This window comes from Monodon monoceros, unplaced genomic scaffold, assembly GCF_005190385.1.
Source record: "Monodon monoceros isolate NGI ecotype Baffin Bay Population unplaced genomic scaffold, NGI_Narwhal_1 Super_Scaffold_10, whole genome shotgun sequence".
NCBI lineage: Eukaryota > Metazoa > Chordata > Mammalia > Artiodactyla > Monodontidae > Monodon > Monodon monoceros.
This window is the reverse complement of record NW_021703766.1, coordinates 23,779,071-23,793,275: the sequence shown is the minus strand read 5'-3', so window position 1 is coordinate 23,793,275 and position 14,205 is coordinate 23,779,071. Positions and strand designations below refer to the sequence as shown.

General features: G+C 39.0%; 1 protein-coding gene across 5 annotated transcripts in view; it reads right to left on the bottom strand.

Annotated features, from left to right (window-relative positions):
• CDH8 (cadherin 8) overlaps nucleotides 1-14,205 on the bottom strand; it is a 380,574-nt gene that overhangs the window by 142,325 nt on the left and 224,044 nt on the right. For all 5 annotated transcript variants that reach the window (XM_029203542.1, XM_029203559.1, XM_029203577.1 and 2 more), the window contains one exon: nucleotides 11,177-11,430. In XM_029203542.1, coding sequence (XP_029059375.1) covers nucleotides 11,177-11,430 — 254 coding nt within the window. The remainder of the gene's footprint in view (nucleotides 1-11,176; nucleotides 11,431-14,205) is intronic.

Here is a 14,205-nt window from a genome sequence, read left to right as displayed (position 1 = left end):
GCCTTATGGGGGTTCCCTTGTATGTCATTTGTTGCTTTTCCCTTGCTGCTTTTAATATTTTTTTCTTTTTATTTAATTTTTGATAGCTTGATTAATATGTGCCTTGATGTGTTTCTCCTCATATTTGTCCTGTATGGGACTCTCTGCACTTCCTGGACTTGATTGACTATTTCCTTTCCAAAGTTAGGGACGTTTTCAACTATAATCTCTTCAAACATTTTCTCAGACCCTTTCTTTTTCTCTTTTTCTTCTGGGACCCCTATAATTTGAATGTTGGTGCATTTAATGTTGTATCAGAGGTCTCTGAGACTGTCCTCAATTCTTCTCATTCTTTTTTCTTTATTCTGCTCTGCGGTAGCTATTTCCACTATTTTGTCTTCCAGGTCACTTATCCGTTCTCCTTCCTCATTTATTCTGCTATTGATTCCTTCTAGACAGTTTTTCATTTATTGTGTTGTTCATCCTTGTTTGTTTGCTCTTTAATTCTTCTAGGTCCTTGTTAAACGTTTCTTGTATTTTCTCCATTCTATTTCCAAGATTTTGGATCATCTTTACTATCATTACTATGAATTATTTTTCAGGTAGACTGCCTATTTCCTCTTAATTTATTTGGTCTGGTGGGTTTTTATCTTGCTTCTTCATTTGTTGCTTATTTTTCTGTCTTTCCATTTGCTTAACTTACTGTGTCTGGGGTCTCATTTTCTCAGGCTGCACATTCATGGTTCCCATTGCTTTTGGTGTCTGCCCCCAGTGGGTAAGGTTGGTTTAGTGGCTTGTGTAGATTTCCTGGTGGAGGGCACTGGTGCCCGTGTTCTGGTGGGTGGGGCTGGATCTTGTCTTTCTGGTGGGCAGGGCTGCATCCAGTGCTGTGTTTCGGGATGTCTGTGAACTTAGTATGATTTTAGGCTGCGTCTCTGCTGAAGGGTGGGGTTGTGTTCCTGTCTTGCTAGTTGTTTGGCATGGGGCATCCAACACTGGAGCTTGGTGGCTGTTGGGTGGAGCTGGGTCTTAGCATTGAGATGGAGAATGCTGGGAGAGCTCTTGCCAATTGATATTACATGGGTCTCGGTGGTCTCTGGTGGTCCAGTGTCCTGAACTTGGCTCTCCCACCTCAGAGGTTCAGGCCTGACACCAGGCCCGAGCACCAGGACCCTGTCAGCCACATAGTTTGGGCAGCCATCCTGTCACGGAGTTGCCAGAGGGCCAGGCATCCTGTTGGGGGCTCCTCTCCTTGGGTCCCGGAGACGCCTGAGGGGTGGCCTCCTGTCAGGGGCTTCCCAGTCAGGTGCAGTCACCTGAGAGCCAGGCGTCAGGTCTGAGTCATGCGGGGCGCTGGGCGCTAATCTTCTCTGCTCCAGGGCGCAGCATTGGGAGGTTCAGCCAGTGTCTGAGACCCAAGTTACGGCTTCCATCAGGTTTATATCTGAGCCCCAGGTTTACGACTTCAAGATTCTTTCAACTTTTTTTCTTTTTCTCTGTGCTCAGTCTACTTCCACTTGCTCATAGGGGGACTGCATTCAGAGTCCTCTCCTCCTGAACTTCAGACCAGAGTTTCTCATCAGTTTGATAATTTTTGATTATTGTTAGTCAGGTTTACCGTACCACACTGGTTAACATTTGAGCTAAATCAATTTGTCGCTTTAGCATTTGCATCTAAAAATGTAGAACAAATATATATTTGCCTAAGAGAAGACACTGTAGTTTGGAGGTAACATGTGGGTTTGGAGCTAGATGACTAGCAGCGTGAAGTTGGGCAAATTACTCCACCAGTAAAGAGGTTCCGTGCACTTGTCCGTGATGGACATACTCGGGGCAGATGTCCCTTTAAGGAAGGATGCCAGAGCTGTAGGATGAGCGGGCAGGGGAGACCCTCTAGATAGCAGGTCCTTAGAATCTGCCTCTTTTGCAGAAATTGTCCTCTCCAGGAGTTACCTGGAGATTAAGCCAGCAGAGGGATAAAGGCCCTACCATTCTGGCAGGACACAGGACTCCTCTGATGATCAATACTCATCCCACTGGGTTGGGCCAAGGCTTTGCTGGGATCGCACTGCAGTTTTACTGTTCCCTAAGTCTGCCTGCTTCTGTCCCCTTCCAGTCGCAGGTGCTGCCCTCTAACAAACAGCTTGCACTTCAAACTCTATCTACTGCCCAGGAAAACAACCTGCAACCAATGTGTTTAATGGGGATAAGAATACAGGTAATTCATAGAGTTTCTGTAATACAGTGTAAATGAGACATATGTGAAGGGCACTGTGCTAAAACACTAAATAGGCATGACTGAAGATCCACAAAAAATTTCCAGTATTACTCATTAAATATCTACTCTTGGGCTTCCCTGGTGGCGCAGTGGTTGAGAGTCCGCCTGCCAATGCAGGGGACACGGGTTCGTGCCCTGGTCCGGGAAGATCCCACATGCCGCGGAGCGGCTGGGCCCGTGAGCCATGGCCGCTGAGCCTGCGCGTCCGGAGCCTATGCTCTGCAACGAGAGAGCCCACAACAGTGAGAGGCCCGTGTACCACAAAAAAAAATAATAATAATAATAAAAAAATCTACTCTTGTATTGGAGAATGCATGTTAGAGTTTGTTGAACATACTCCAGCAAGTCTGTTCCAAGTGAAATTCTATTTCATGCCACTTCATGCTTTCAGAGAGAGAAACGCTGCTGTGCAAGTCAGAGGTTTTGCCAAGGCATTGAACTGCAGAGGCCAGAGTCTGGCTAAGGCAATCACCAGCCTCAGTTCTAAAAACCCTGTATCATAGTCATCACTGAGGCCTGGAGAACAGAAAGGGCAGGTAGAAAAATAGGGTATTATGAGAAATTCATGCAAGAAACAAATATATTCCCCAGTCCAAGAGAGTAAGCATCTCAGTCTTTTTCAGGATGTCCTTTCACAGTGTGTATGGTAGTTATGGTGATTTTCCCCAAAGCTACACTAAATGAAGCCAGATTTTTCTGGCTGACTCAACGTAAGTGCACACTGTCAGGTGCCCCATGAGAACTAACGTCCCAAGGGTTCTAAGGCAAGCGTGGGGGACATCAACCCCATCATATACAGCTGGATTCTAATAAAAGAATTTCTTTGACTACTCCAAGTTTAAAAAATATTTTAAAAATCTTACCTTTAGGGAGTTTGCTAGACAGAACAAGATCCTGGAATTATGTGAGAACCAACTATTCAACTTACTGATGAAAATCCAAGCTCTTACCAGTCTATTGTAGGAGATGACAAACTCTTTGATAAAGTAAATATCTTAGGCTTTGCAGGTCATACTGTCTCTGTCACAACTATTCCAATGCAGAGTGCCTGTGTTCCAATAAAACTTTATTTTTAAAAAATGTGGGAGGCCAGATTCTGCACACAGGCTATAGTTTGCTGACTTCTGGCCTCATGCAATAGACTTAAAGTATTCACTAGTCATGGGTCCTCCCTTAAGTAGGTTCTATGGAAAGGAAAAGGGGGCAACGTATATTCTACTACACAAATAGGAATAAGTGTCATGATGTTTGCAATGATCTGCAATGCTTGATGCATTAGAATCTAGAGTACAGACCAGCACAGAAGCCTGAATGTCCTTTACATCAAATGTTTCAGATTCTCTGAAAAATTACAGAAAGTTCAAAGGCTAAATCTCTCCTTCTTAAAGAGTGCAAAGCCCCTGAGCCAAGTAACTCATCTATGAAATCCTGGTGCAAAGAAACTTGAGTTCAAATTGATCTGGCTGCCCTGTCTTTAGTCCCAGTGATGTGCCTTAGAGCCCAGTTAGGGAGATGCTGCTCTTGGACAAGGGCAGTGTATATTCTAGTTTCCAAATTTAACAGGAATAAATGCACTTTTACATTATAAAAACTATTTTGCTGTGGTAAATTTATAGGAAGATACAATGTTGAGCCAACTGCAAGGAAAGATGCTGTTTAGAGCCACTAATAATGAAATAAAGCCCTTAGTTATGAATCAGTTATATACTTCACTGAACTCCAACTGTTTCTTTCTCACTGTTTAATTTCATTCTAGCTTTTGTTATTATGCCTAAAGAAACCATTTTAACATTTTCTCCCATGCACTTCGAGTATCAAAAATTCCATCTACAAGTTTTCAACTTTTGCCTCTAATTGCTCTACTGGTTGCTCTAACTGCTTTAATAAATAATATTATCTGAGTTCTGCTAGTCCCAGAATTCTAAAGTCCCTGCATCACATATTATTTATTATTCCTTTAAGGGAAAAAAGGAGTTTTTTTTCTACCCAAAGCTTCTCTTTATAGTGAGAGAGAAGGAGGAGGGAGGAAGGGAGGGAGGGAATAAAAAATGAGAGAAAATTATATACATACAGTCCACCCTCCAGATTAATACTAGGTTCTGTAGAGTGTGAGGTATTTCCACTTTAACATCACTGGATATCTGTGGTTGCTTCTATTGCAATTCCTTAGACAACTAGGAGACCTCTTCCTCTATGTGACCCTGAAGTTCCATAATCTAGTTTTGTTTATCATTTTCAGATAGCCTTAAAGGTTAGTTAGATAAATGTGAAAGACTTGAATTTAACATGGCTATTTAACCAGCCTCCTTACTATAGAACAAGGTCCATGAGGGCAGAGGATCTGTCTTTATAGAAATTCCTTAGGAAACCATAGATTAGATAGATATAGATATAAATATATAGATATGGATATAGACAAGTCATATGTGCCATAGAATATAATATATAGTATATATAACATGTTATATATATATATAGTAATGTGAATGAATGGCCGTGTGACTAAATGAATATATGACTTAATACTAATCACGATTAGCTGAATTAGCAGTACAGTGAGTGTTCTGGGGAAATGACTTGGAAAAGCTGGTACTGTTGAATTGGGAGACAAACTTTAACTGGCTAAGAGTGCACAGGAACTAAGTGACCAAGTTTTAATTGTTTTAAAAAGACTCGGTCCGTGTACTAGACCCTTGTACGCTGTTGGTAGGAATGCAAAGTGGTGCAGCAGCTACAGAAAGCAGTATGAAAGTTCCTAAAAAAATTAAAATAGAATTACCATATAATTCAGCAATCTCACTTCAGGGCATTTATTCAAACTAACTGAAATCATATTAGCACTCCTACATTCATTGCAGCATTATTCACAATAGCCAAGATGTGGAAACAACCTAAATGTCCATCGAGAGATGAATGGATAAAGAAAATGTGGTGTATAGACAGAATGGAGTATTATTCAGCCTTAAAAAGAAGAAAATTCTGTAATGTGCGGCAACATCAATGAGCCTGGAGGACATTTTGCTAAGTACAAGACACCAGCCACAGAAGGATATTATAGCATGATTCCACTTATATGAGGTATCTAAAATAGTCAGCCATGGAAGCATAGAATGGTGGTTGCCAGGGGCTGGGAGAAGGGAGGAATGAGAAGTTGCTAATCAATGGCTATAAAGTTTCAGTTACGCAAGACAAATAAGTTTTAGGGATGTGCTGTGTAACACTGTGCTTGCAGTTAACAGTACTGTGCTGTACACTTAAAAATCTGTTAAAAGGGTAGATCTCATGTAAAGTGTCCTTATCACAATTAAAAACAACAACAACAAAAAGACAAAGTCTCTGGGGGATTACTGCAAGATTGAGGAGAGAGTCAATCGATACACAGTTTATTCGCCAAACAATTGCCAGGTTTTCTACAGTATGAAGCATTTTCACTGTAGCATCATTGGACATCAGGACTATAAGAAGTGTTTTCAGGAAAAGAGCTCATGAACAGCAAGCCTGGTAACTGAGGCGAATTATAAAAATGCCAGAATACAAGTAGGAAAAAAAAAAAAAGCAGGGTCTTCTGTTGAGTGGGCACTTGCATTCAAGAGAGGAATTAGGGCAACAGAGCACTGTGGCCGCCATGGTCATGTGTCAGCCTGCTTCACCTGCTGAATGGCCATTATTCCCACTTTTATTTTAAGCAGCTCATGTAGTCTTACTCACGGAGAATGCTTTGCAAAAAATAAATAGGAAGCAACTATCTAAAAAAACAGTCACATGCCACTCAAAGTCATGGTGAAATCAAATATACACTTGACATGACTTTATTGAGAGGAAAAAAATGAGCCATAGCAGGTTTACATGAAAGCACTGACCTGTATTTAACACTTAGGAAGTTTCACCTTAAGGATAAACAATTTGCTAGGAAGTTTCACCTTAAGGATAAACAATTTGCTCCCTCAAATGCCATTTCAGAGTGTCTATCACAAAGTATCGACTCAGTAAACATTAGCTGTCATTATCCTACCCACCTCATGCAAAATACCAGAACGTAGCAAAGCATGCACAGACATAGTCATCAGTGGTAAGACGAAACCCGGGTTTAAACCCTGGCCCCATACCCCCTGCTATGTCAACATGCACAGGAAGCATCTTTTCAGAGCCTCAGTCTCCTCCATAACGCTGGAATCATACTGACTACTTCATAGGTGTCTTTTGTGAGAATTAAGTGAAATGATACATAATAGAAACTTAGCACAATGTCTGATTCATCAAATAACAATAACGTTGTTTTTTCCTTTACCTCCCTAATCACAATTTGGTTCACAACCGATAGTAACAAACCCATACAAAGGGGCTAGACTGATGAGAAAGGAACACTCCACCCATACTCTGGTTAATTCCACAGACCTGATACATGTATGCCCCTTTTTCCTGGTATGCATCCTGGACTGAATGAGACCATTTAGAGAATGAATAGTTTATTATTTCAATTAAATCGGTCCTGCTAATTCAATGCAGTCTTGTTTATAATAGCCAAGATATGGAAACAACCTAAGTGTCCATCTACGGATGAATGGGTAAAGAAGATGCCACACAAACATGTACACACACACAACAGAATATTAGTCATAAAAAAAGAATGAAATCCTGCCATTTGTGAAAACACAGACAGGCCATGAAGGTATTATGATTAGTGAAATAAGTCAGAGAAAGACAAATACTGTATGATTTTACTCATATGTGTCATCTGAGACAAACTGATGAACAAACAAAATAAAATAAAAACAAATTCGTAAATACAGAGAATAGATTAGTAGCTACCAAGAAGGGAACAGGGTTGAGGAGGTGAAATGGATGAAGGGGATCTGCTGTATGGTGATGGATGGTGACTAGACTTGTGGTGGTGCTCTCTCTGTAGTGTATGCAGATGTTGAACTAGAATGCTGTACACCTGAAAATTATATAATTAAAAATAAACAAACACATAAAAGAAGATTTTGAGAAAAAAAAATTTGTCCTGCTAAGCCATCACAACACGTAGAGACACAGTTTGAGTCACAGAGATCATAGGGAAAGAAAGGGAGTGTGACAAAGGAACAGAAAGCAGGCATTGCACTGCCAGAAGAAAAAAAAAAAAAAAAGTATGCACCACAGTTCCGTTCTTGACTATTTGTATGACAGTGGGCAAGTTAGTCTTTTTATCCTCGGTTTTCTCATCTGTTAAGAGAGTACACATATTATCTCATAAAGGTGTTAGGAAATGAACTGAATACATTTAGCACATCCCTGCCACATAGTAAGCACTCACTAGTAACTATTCATCACAGTAGCAAGGGCAAATTAGACTAAATGATGTTAATTAGACGATTTAGCATGTAACTGTTAAATAAAAAAATAACAGGTAATTCTGCACCGTCAGCAACCTTGAGTAGAAGGATCTCTGCTAAAATGACTACTAGGATTTTATTTTTATTTTATTTTATTATTTTTATTTATTTATTTATTTATTTGGAGCAGAGAAAGGTTTATTGCAAGGTGAAATGAGTACTAGGTTTTTAATTTGCAGTTAAGATATGAAATTTATGGTGGCTTTATTAGTTGGTAGTGTTAACAGCTCCAAAGATGATATTATCCCAAAATACAGATGAGGAAGCTGAGTCTCAGAGAATTCCAAGAGACCAGCTGTCTGACTGGAAAGTAGGAGTGACAGGATTTGAAATGCAGTCTGCTGTAGTTTCAAGATATGGCATCTTTTAAATAATTTACTCAATCGTATCCTGTATTACTGAGAGGCATACGGTACTGAAGAAAGTAGCACATGCTTAATTAATGTTCCTGGAAGGGAGATGGTAAGACCATGAAGTTTGCCTCTGTGTCACTGTCTGTTTGCCCTGATGGGCTTATACAGACATAGATATAGATACAGATATGTTTATACACGTAGAAATAGGTTTAGTTTTAAGAATTTTAATATACATGATATTTTCAGCTTGACAATGTGCTCTCAAAAGAAGCTGAGTCTTAGAGGAAGTTGACCAACCAATTAATGACTGCATGTTTTAACATGGCAGATGCCACAATAAATGCCTATTTCTTGCTGGATGGCAAGGTAAACATTCCCCTAAAAGATGCGTACATTCTTGTTAGCATATAAAATACAACAGCCCTAAAGAGAAAATCATGCTTTGTTATTTGTTACTTGATAGTTCCCTGAATATCTGTGTCCTCTAGTTCTGTTTAAAAAGGTTAAATGGCTCTAAGTCTGTCTGCTAGACTTATAAGGAACTACGCACTGCTCTGGCTAGTCAGGAAATTTAATTTTCTACACAAATTAACCAATTGTGCATTGATAGAGGAAAGCTGCTCTCCATAACCCAGTTGGGGGACAGGGGTTGGGGGAGGGACAACTGCAAAAATGCAGAACTGATACTGAAAAATGCAGTTGGTGATTCTTACATTCTAGATTCATTCCTATGGAGCCAGTCCACCTCCAGTCAGAACGGTGTGGGGCTCACTTTCTGAATAATGCATCAAAACCCTGTTGTAAATGATTTGAAACAGTAATCGCCCCTTCTTTGGGTGAAACCATATATGCCAAGGAACTAGCACTTGCCTGACATCTATCAGAGCTAGAGTATGCCTGTGTCATCAAGTGGTACTTTATCTGTCCATCCCTTCCTGGTAACACAGCCCTAGACCCCCTTTAGCTTGCCTGGAAACAAAATGCTTCCAAGTTGGGCAGTTGTTGCTAAGCAGCCTCAAGCTTCTTCTTCACCTGCCTTTTATGCCACCAACAATTATAAAAAATAACAATAGCAATAACAACAACAATCAACGACAGTGATAATCATCACTGATTCCCTGTAAGCTGGAATGATTATCAGTATATCTCCATTTTTACATCAGTCAATGGATAGATTATAAAATGGGCAAAAACAAGTGGGGAGCTATGAACCTGGATGTTTACCCACTTCTAACCAATCTGAGGTTAGTACTGGCATCAAAAGTTACTCAAACTTCATCTCCAGCTGATGAAGAACATGCTTCTACACAGGAAGTCTGTTCCCGCTGGTACTATAGATTCCATGTTTTGGGTGTACATGGGATTGCCCTGATATCTGAATCCCCATTTGTCCTGAGGGTCCTCAGCTTGGCATGCTCCTGGCCCCCTATGGGTTCTTTGCTGACAAGAGTAGAAATCTTGACAAGTCAAATGCTAAACTGACCCCATGGCTGGTCTCTCAGTTAGGCCAATCTTGTTTACTTTCTTCATATTCTCTCTTATGCTTGAAGATGTGAAGAAAGTGGCAATTGCTCTGTTCTGTGTTCTTTCAGAAGAAATGGAAAACGGGGCAGATTCATTCATTCAACAAGTACCACTGTCTCTATTTATATTAGAATTTCAGTATAAAGCCATTTCACAACTTCACTATTTAGTCAAAAAATGGATGCCCATGTAAATTTATTTTTCTGGATACTTCCTGCCCTTGGATTCAATACTTGTCCCTTTGATAGATATGATTTTCTTAGCCAAACAGAGGCCATTCTGTGTGTCCACAACTTGTTGAGTTCCTTTACAACAAAGAATGGGCCACTGACCATTCCTCAAATCCCCTTCTTAGAGGTTGAGCTCTTTTGAAGAAAGGATTTTTTTTTTATATCCTTATGAGATACACTCTACTATCCTGAATTTAGAAATGACTTGTGTTAAAAACAACTTTTCCAGACCTGAAAATAATTCTTTTTTTGCCCAAACTCAAATTATTTGGGGCACTGATTATTCTGCTGGGTTTCACCTCCAGCCTCATAGTTTCAGCATCCTTGGGAGTATTGGGAGTTTAATACACAAAAAAGAAGTGAATAAGTAAAGCTTTCATAAAGCTCACTTGTCTAGAGTTTCCCTGAATAAAGTAATTAGAAAGATATCTGCCGTAGGTCCCTGTGACTTAGAAATTGAATGACTTGGATATAAGTTGACATCTAACTCATAAATTAACTGGACAATTCTTTAAAACTGTATTCTTCCGTCTAGTTTTCTCTCTCTTTTTCAACAAACATTTCTAATGCAATATTTGAAATCCACACTCAAACACATCATTAACTAACACTTCACCCTTGGAGACCAGTGGACAAGTTACAGATTTTCAGTGTTCTTTCAGAAGAAAGCTATTTAGCCCGAGCATCTACTGTCATTTGGGTGACTGGCAAAGAGAAAAGATGTACACAGTTCAACAACAAGAAAAACCCAGAACTGAGCCTTATTTCTAAAAAAAGGAAGAAAAACTTTAACAAGGGATTATATTTCTCATCCTGGGAAAAATTTTGAGCAGGGAAAGTATAAACAAAAGATATCTTTGAAATGGCAGAGAAAGGTTTTGTCTAAAAGGCACCGATCCAAACATGCTGACCTATCAGAAATGCCCATAAAGTGATAAAAAGATCATTTCAAAGCCAAACAGCGAACACAGAAGTAAGACAGGGGGCCTCTTAATGTGTTGAGACAGTGATCTCATGCCTCTAAATTCTTATACATAATTCACTGTAACTGTCAAAGGAGAAAGAAAGAAAGAAAAAAAAAAACAGCAATACTTTTCTAATGCTAGAAAAAAACCCCACAAACAAGCAAAAACAATATCATATAAAAGATCCACCCAAATGCACTGCAAAATATATTCGATTTGGCTTTTTCATTGAGCTCTCTGAAAGCTTAATAGCTTTCTTCATCTTGATATTCCTGGCTCTGGGCATTGTATGCAGCTCTTCGCAGGTGTGTGCAACACACACACACAAGCTCAGTACATGTTGACCAAAATTCCTTGGTCATGTGAACATAGTCTCAAAGGCAGCCACACAGACTGCATACGTAATTACATTTTGTACTGATCTGCTTGTCAGGCACTATAGCCAGTTTTCCTTTCAAAAGAGAAATACCTTATAGGACTGGAGGTGATGTCGGGGTCACGAGCGGTCACTTGCCCAATCACGGAGTTGAGAGCAGCATTTTCATGAACTTCGAGGAGGTAAGTCGGTGAAGAGAAGACTGGAGGCTCATCTGCATCTTCGACAACAATTTTGACTGTCGCCGTGTCTTTAAAGGGCCCCCTGCTGCTGAAACGCGGGTCAGTGTGGACATTGGCTGCCTCTACCTTCAGCGTATAGGATCTTTTGGTCTCAAAGTCCAGAGGCTGTTAAGAAATGACAAAGATGAATGTTTCTCACTAATGACCACAGCAGCGAGAACAAATGAGTATAATGCTGATGGATGATCGTTATGTGCATTTAAGCCCATTTGTGAGCCTTAATGGGATCACTCTCCATTCCCCCAGATTCAACCTGTAAATTTTACAGGCATTTATTGATATCTGTTTATTATACAAGCTCAGTGAATCTAATCTCCTACTGTTTTGTTTTGTTTTGCTCATTTCACTTGGAATTCACAAAATATTCACAGTCATGAATTGTGCCATCAAAATTTCACTTCAGACTCATAATAAAATTTTACTAGTGAAGGCATGATCTGCATACCAATTAGCCAGTTAATCGGGCCTCTGCTCGTCAGAGATAAGGCAGCATCGAACATAATCTCTATCTGGGAAGAATATTTTATCATTTCTGCAACAGTGTGTGAAATGTAAAGAACTAGAAATAATCATTGTTCAGTCCATGGAGACATTATAAAGCACAATTTAGCACTAATCCCAACAAAGAGTGTTTTCTTATTTCACTTCCAGAGCATCACTGCTTTACTGATCATGTGGCTAAAATGAGGCTTATTATTTTTTAGGGCATTCTTAGAAGGTCTGTATTATATGAGTTCTGTGCTGTGAAGCAGGTGGGCATATAAAGAAATATGTATACAGACGCATATCTACCTGTGTTTATATTTAGGATAGATGATAGATAGATAGACAGATAGATAGATAGATAGACAGACAGACAGGTAGGTAACTAGGTCTGGTGGTGACTTCCACCAACCAGTTAAAAGCAATTTGAAATTACCTCACTGCACCATTACTTAAAATATTTCTGACCTATTAATACCTCTTTCCTTAAAAGCCCCAGAGACTTGACTTAATGACCTATGTAAATAGAGGCAGGTAAAAGAACACAGTCCCCTTAAACAACCAGAAGGCCATCTGCATCAGAACCCTCACAGTCCAATTCTCTCAGCAACACATAATACTTCAGATGTCAAGGATGTATTTCTGTCAAGGTTCAAAGAGACAATTTAGATTTCCATGGCAATTCTTACAAGAAATTGAACTTTACATCTGCGGTGCAAATTAAAAAAAAAAAAGCTGGAACACAAGCTAGCATTAGTGAACTCTTTCAGAACTCCTATACAAGCTTAAATATATATTCTTATTTCAAAATTTTATGTTGATTCTTATATTTGAATTTCATTCTAATTGGACTTCGATTTTTTGATGTATTTTCTAATAAAAAAGGCAGATACTCAATCTCCTGTCTATTCTGAAATTACTAAACACATGTGCCCGTATGTACATGAATAGGCAATTCAACATCAACATTTTCACAATTTGCTAATCACCCCTACTCTAACAATTTTGTAATCTCAAATTCTTTACAAACGTTGTTAAGCATAAGAGGTTATATTCTGCTTAATTCTTTGCCCAACTTAATGACAATCTACCGGAACACATCCTGGTGTCCTTGGGATTTTGTCAGACAAAAAAGAGGACCCATGAATTACAGGAAAATGACTCCCTACAGATTGTTCTCTAGAGTAAAATACATGGGATTTTTGGTGTCAAGATGTGTAGTATATGCTTCCAAGTTTATGAATAATGGTGAATAAAAATACAGCAAACAGCTAATTGCTTCAGTTTATAAAAGCACCTTATGGTAACAAAGAATAGCAGTTAATAATAACAACAAAAATGACATTAGGAATCATTAGCCAAGGAAAATGTATCTCTGGGTTAGTCAATAATTGACTCAAGTATAATTATACTGTACTCTATTTAACACACGAGTTTTTAAATACTTTGCAACTCTTAATACTGAGCTCCATCCAGGTTTAAAGTGAGTGTTACTCAGCAAAGTTAAAACAGATGCAGCCATTTTCTTTTCAAAATTGATTTTTAAAATTGATTTTGTATATAAAACTATATCCAGAAAATTCCAGGTTCTCACTTTCAATACCTCCCCAAAAGGGGATTTTAAGAGCATGACCATTGGAAGCACATCCCTGTGTAACATGACAGAGAGAGTCAGATAGTAAGCTTGGAGTCATGTCATTGTAATGCTGATCAAGACAGAGGGCAAAATTATTGGCTCCTGACAGTGTGACCTATTATCTATCTTCTAATTCATGAATCAGCAAATCCGTTTTAAAATTAATTTGTACTACTTCATGGCAAGCATATAAAGAACCATGTTGAACAAAATACTCATGATGAAGATAAAAGGGTATTTTTCTTTGCAAATGCCCATGTCTGTAAAATACTGAACTGTGTTCTACACGTTTTTTAATGAATGTAGTTGTCACAATGAGAAATAAATATGGAAAATGTACAGAATTTTTCACATTTACCACACGCACACAAATGATCATGAGCAAAAGCAGTCACAGACTGCAATATGGAGAGACATACCATGCTCCTGGATTGGAAGAATCAATATTGTGAAAATGACTATACGACCCAAAGCAATCTACAGGTTCAATGCAATCCCTAACAAATTACCAGACACTTTTCACAGAATTAGAGCAAAAAATTATACAATTTGTATGGAAACACAAAAGACCCTGAATAGCCAAAGCAATCTTGAGGTAAGAAAAAGGAGCTGGAGGAATCAGACTCCCAACTTCAGGCTATACTACAAAGCTACAGTAATCAAGACAGTATGGTATTGGCACCAAAACAGAAATATAGATCAATGGAACAGGATAGAAAGCCCAGAGGTAAACCCACGTACATATGGTTACCTTATCTTTG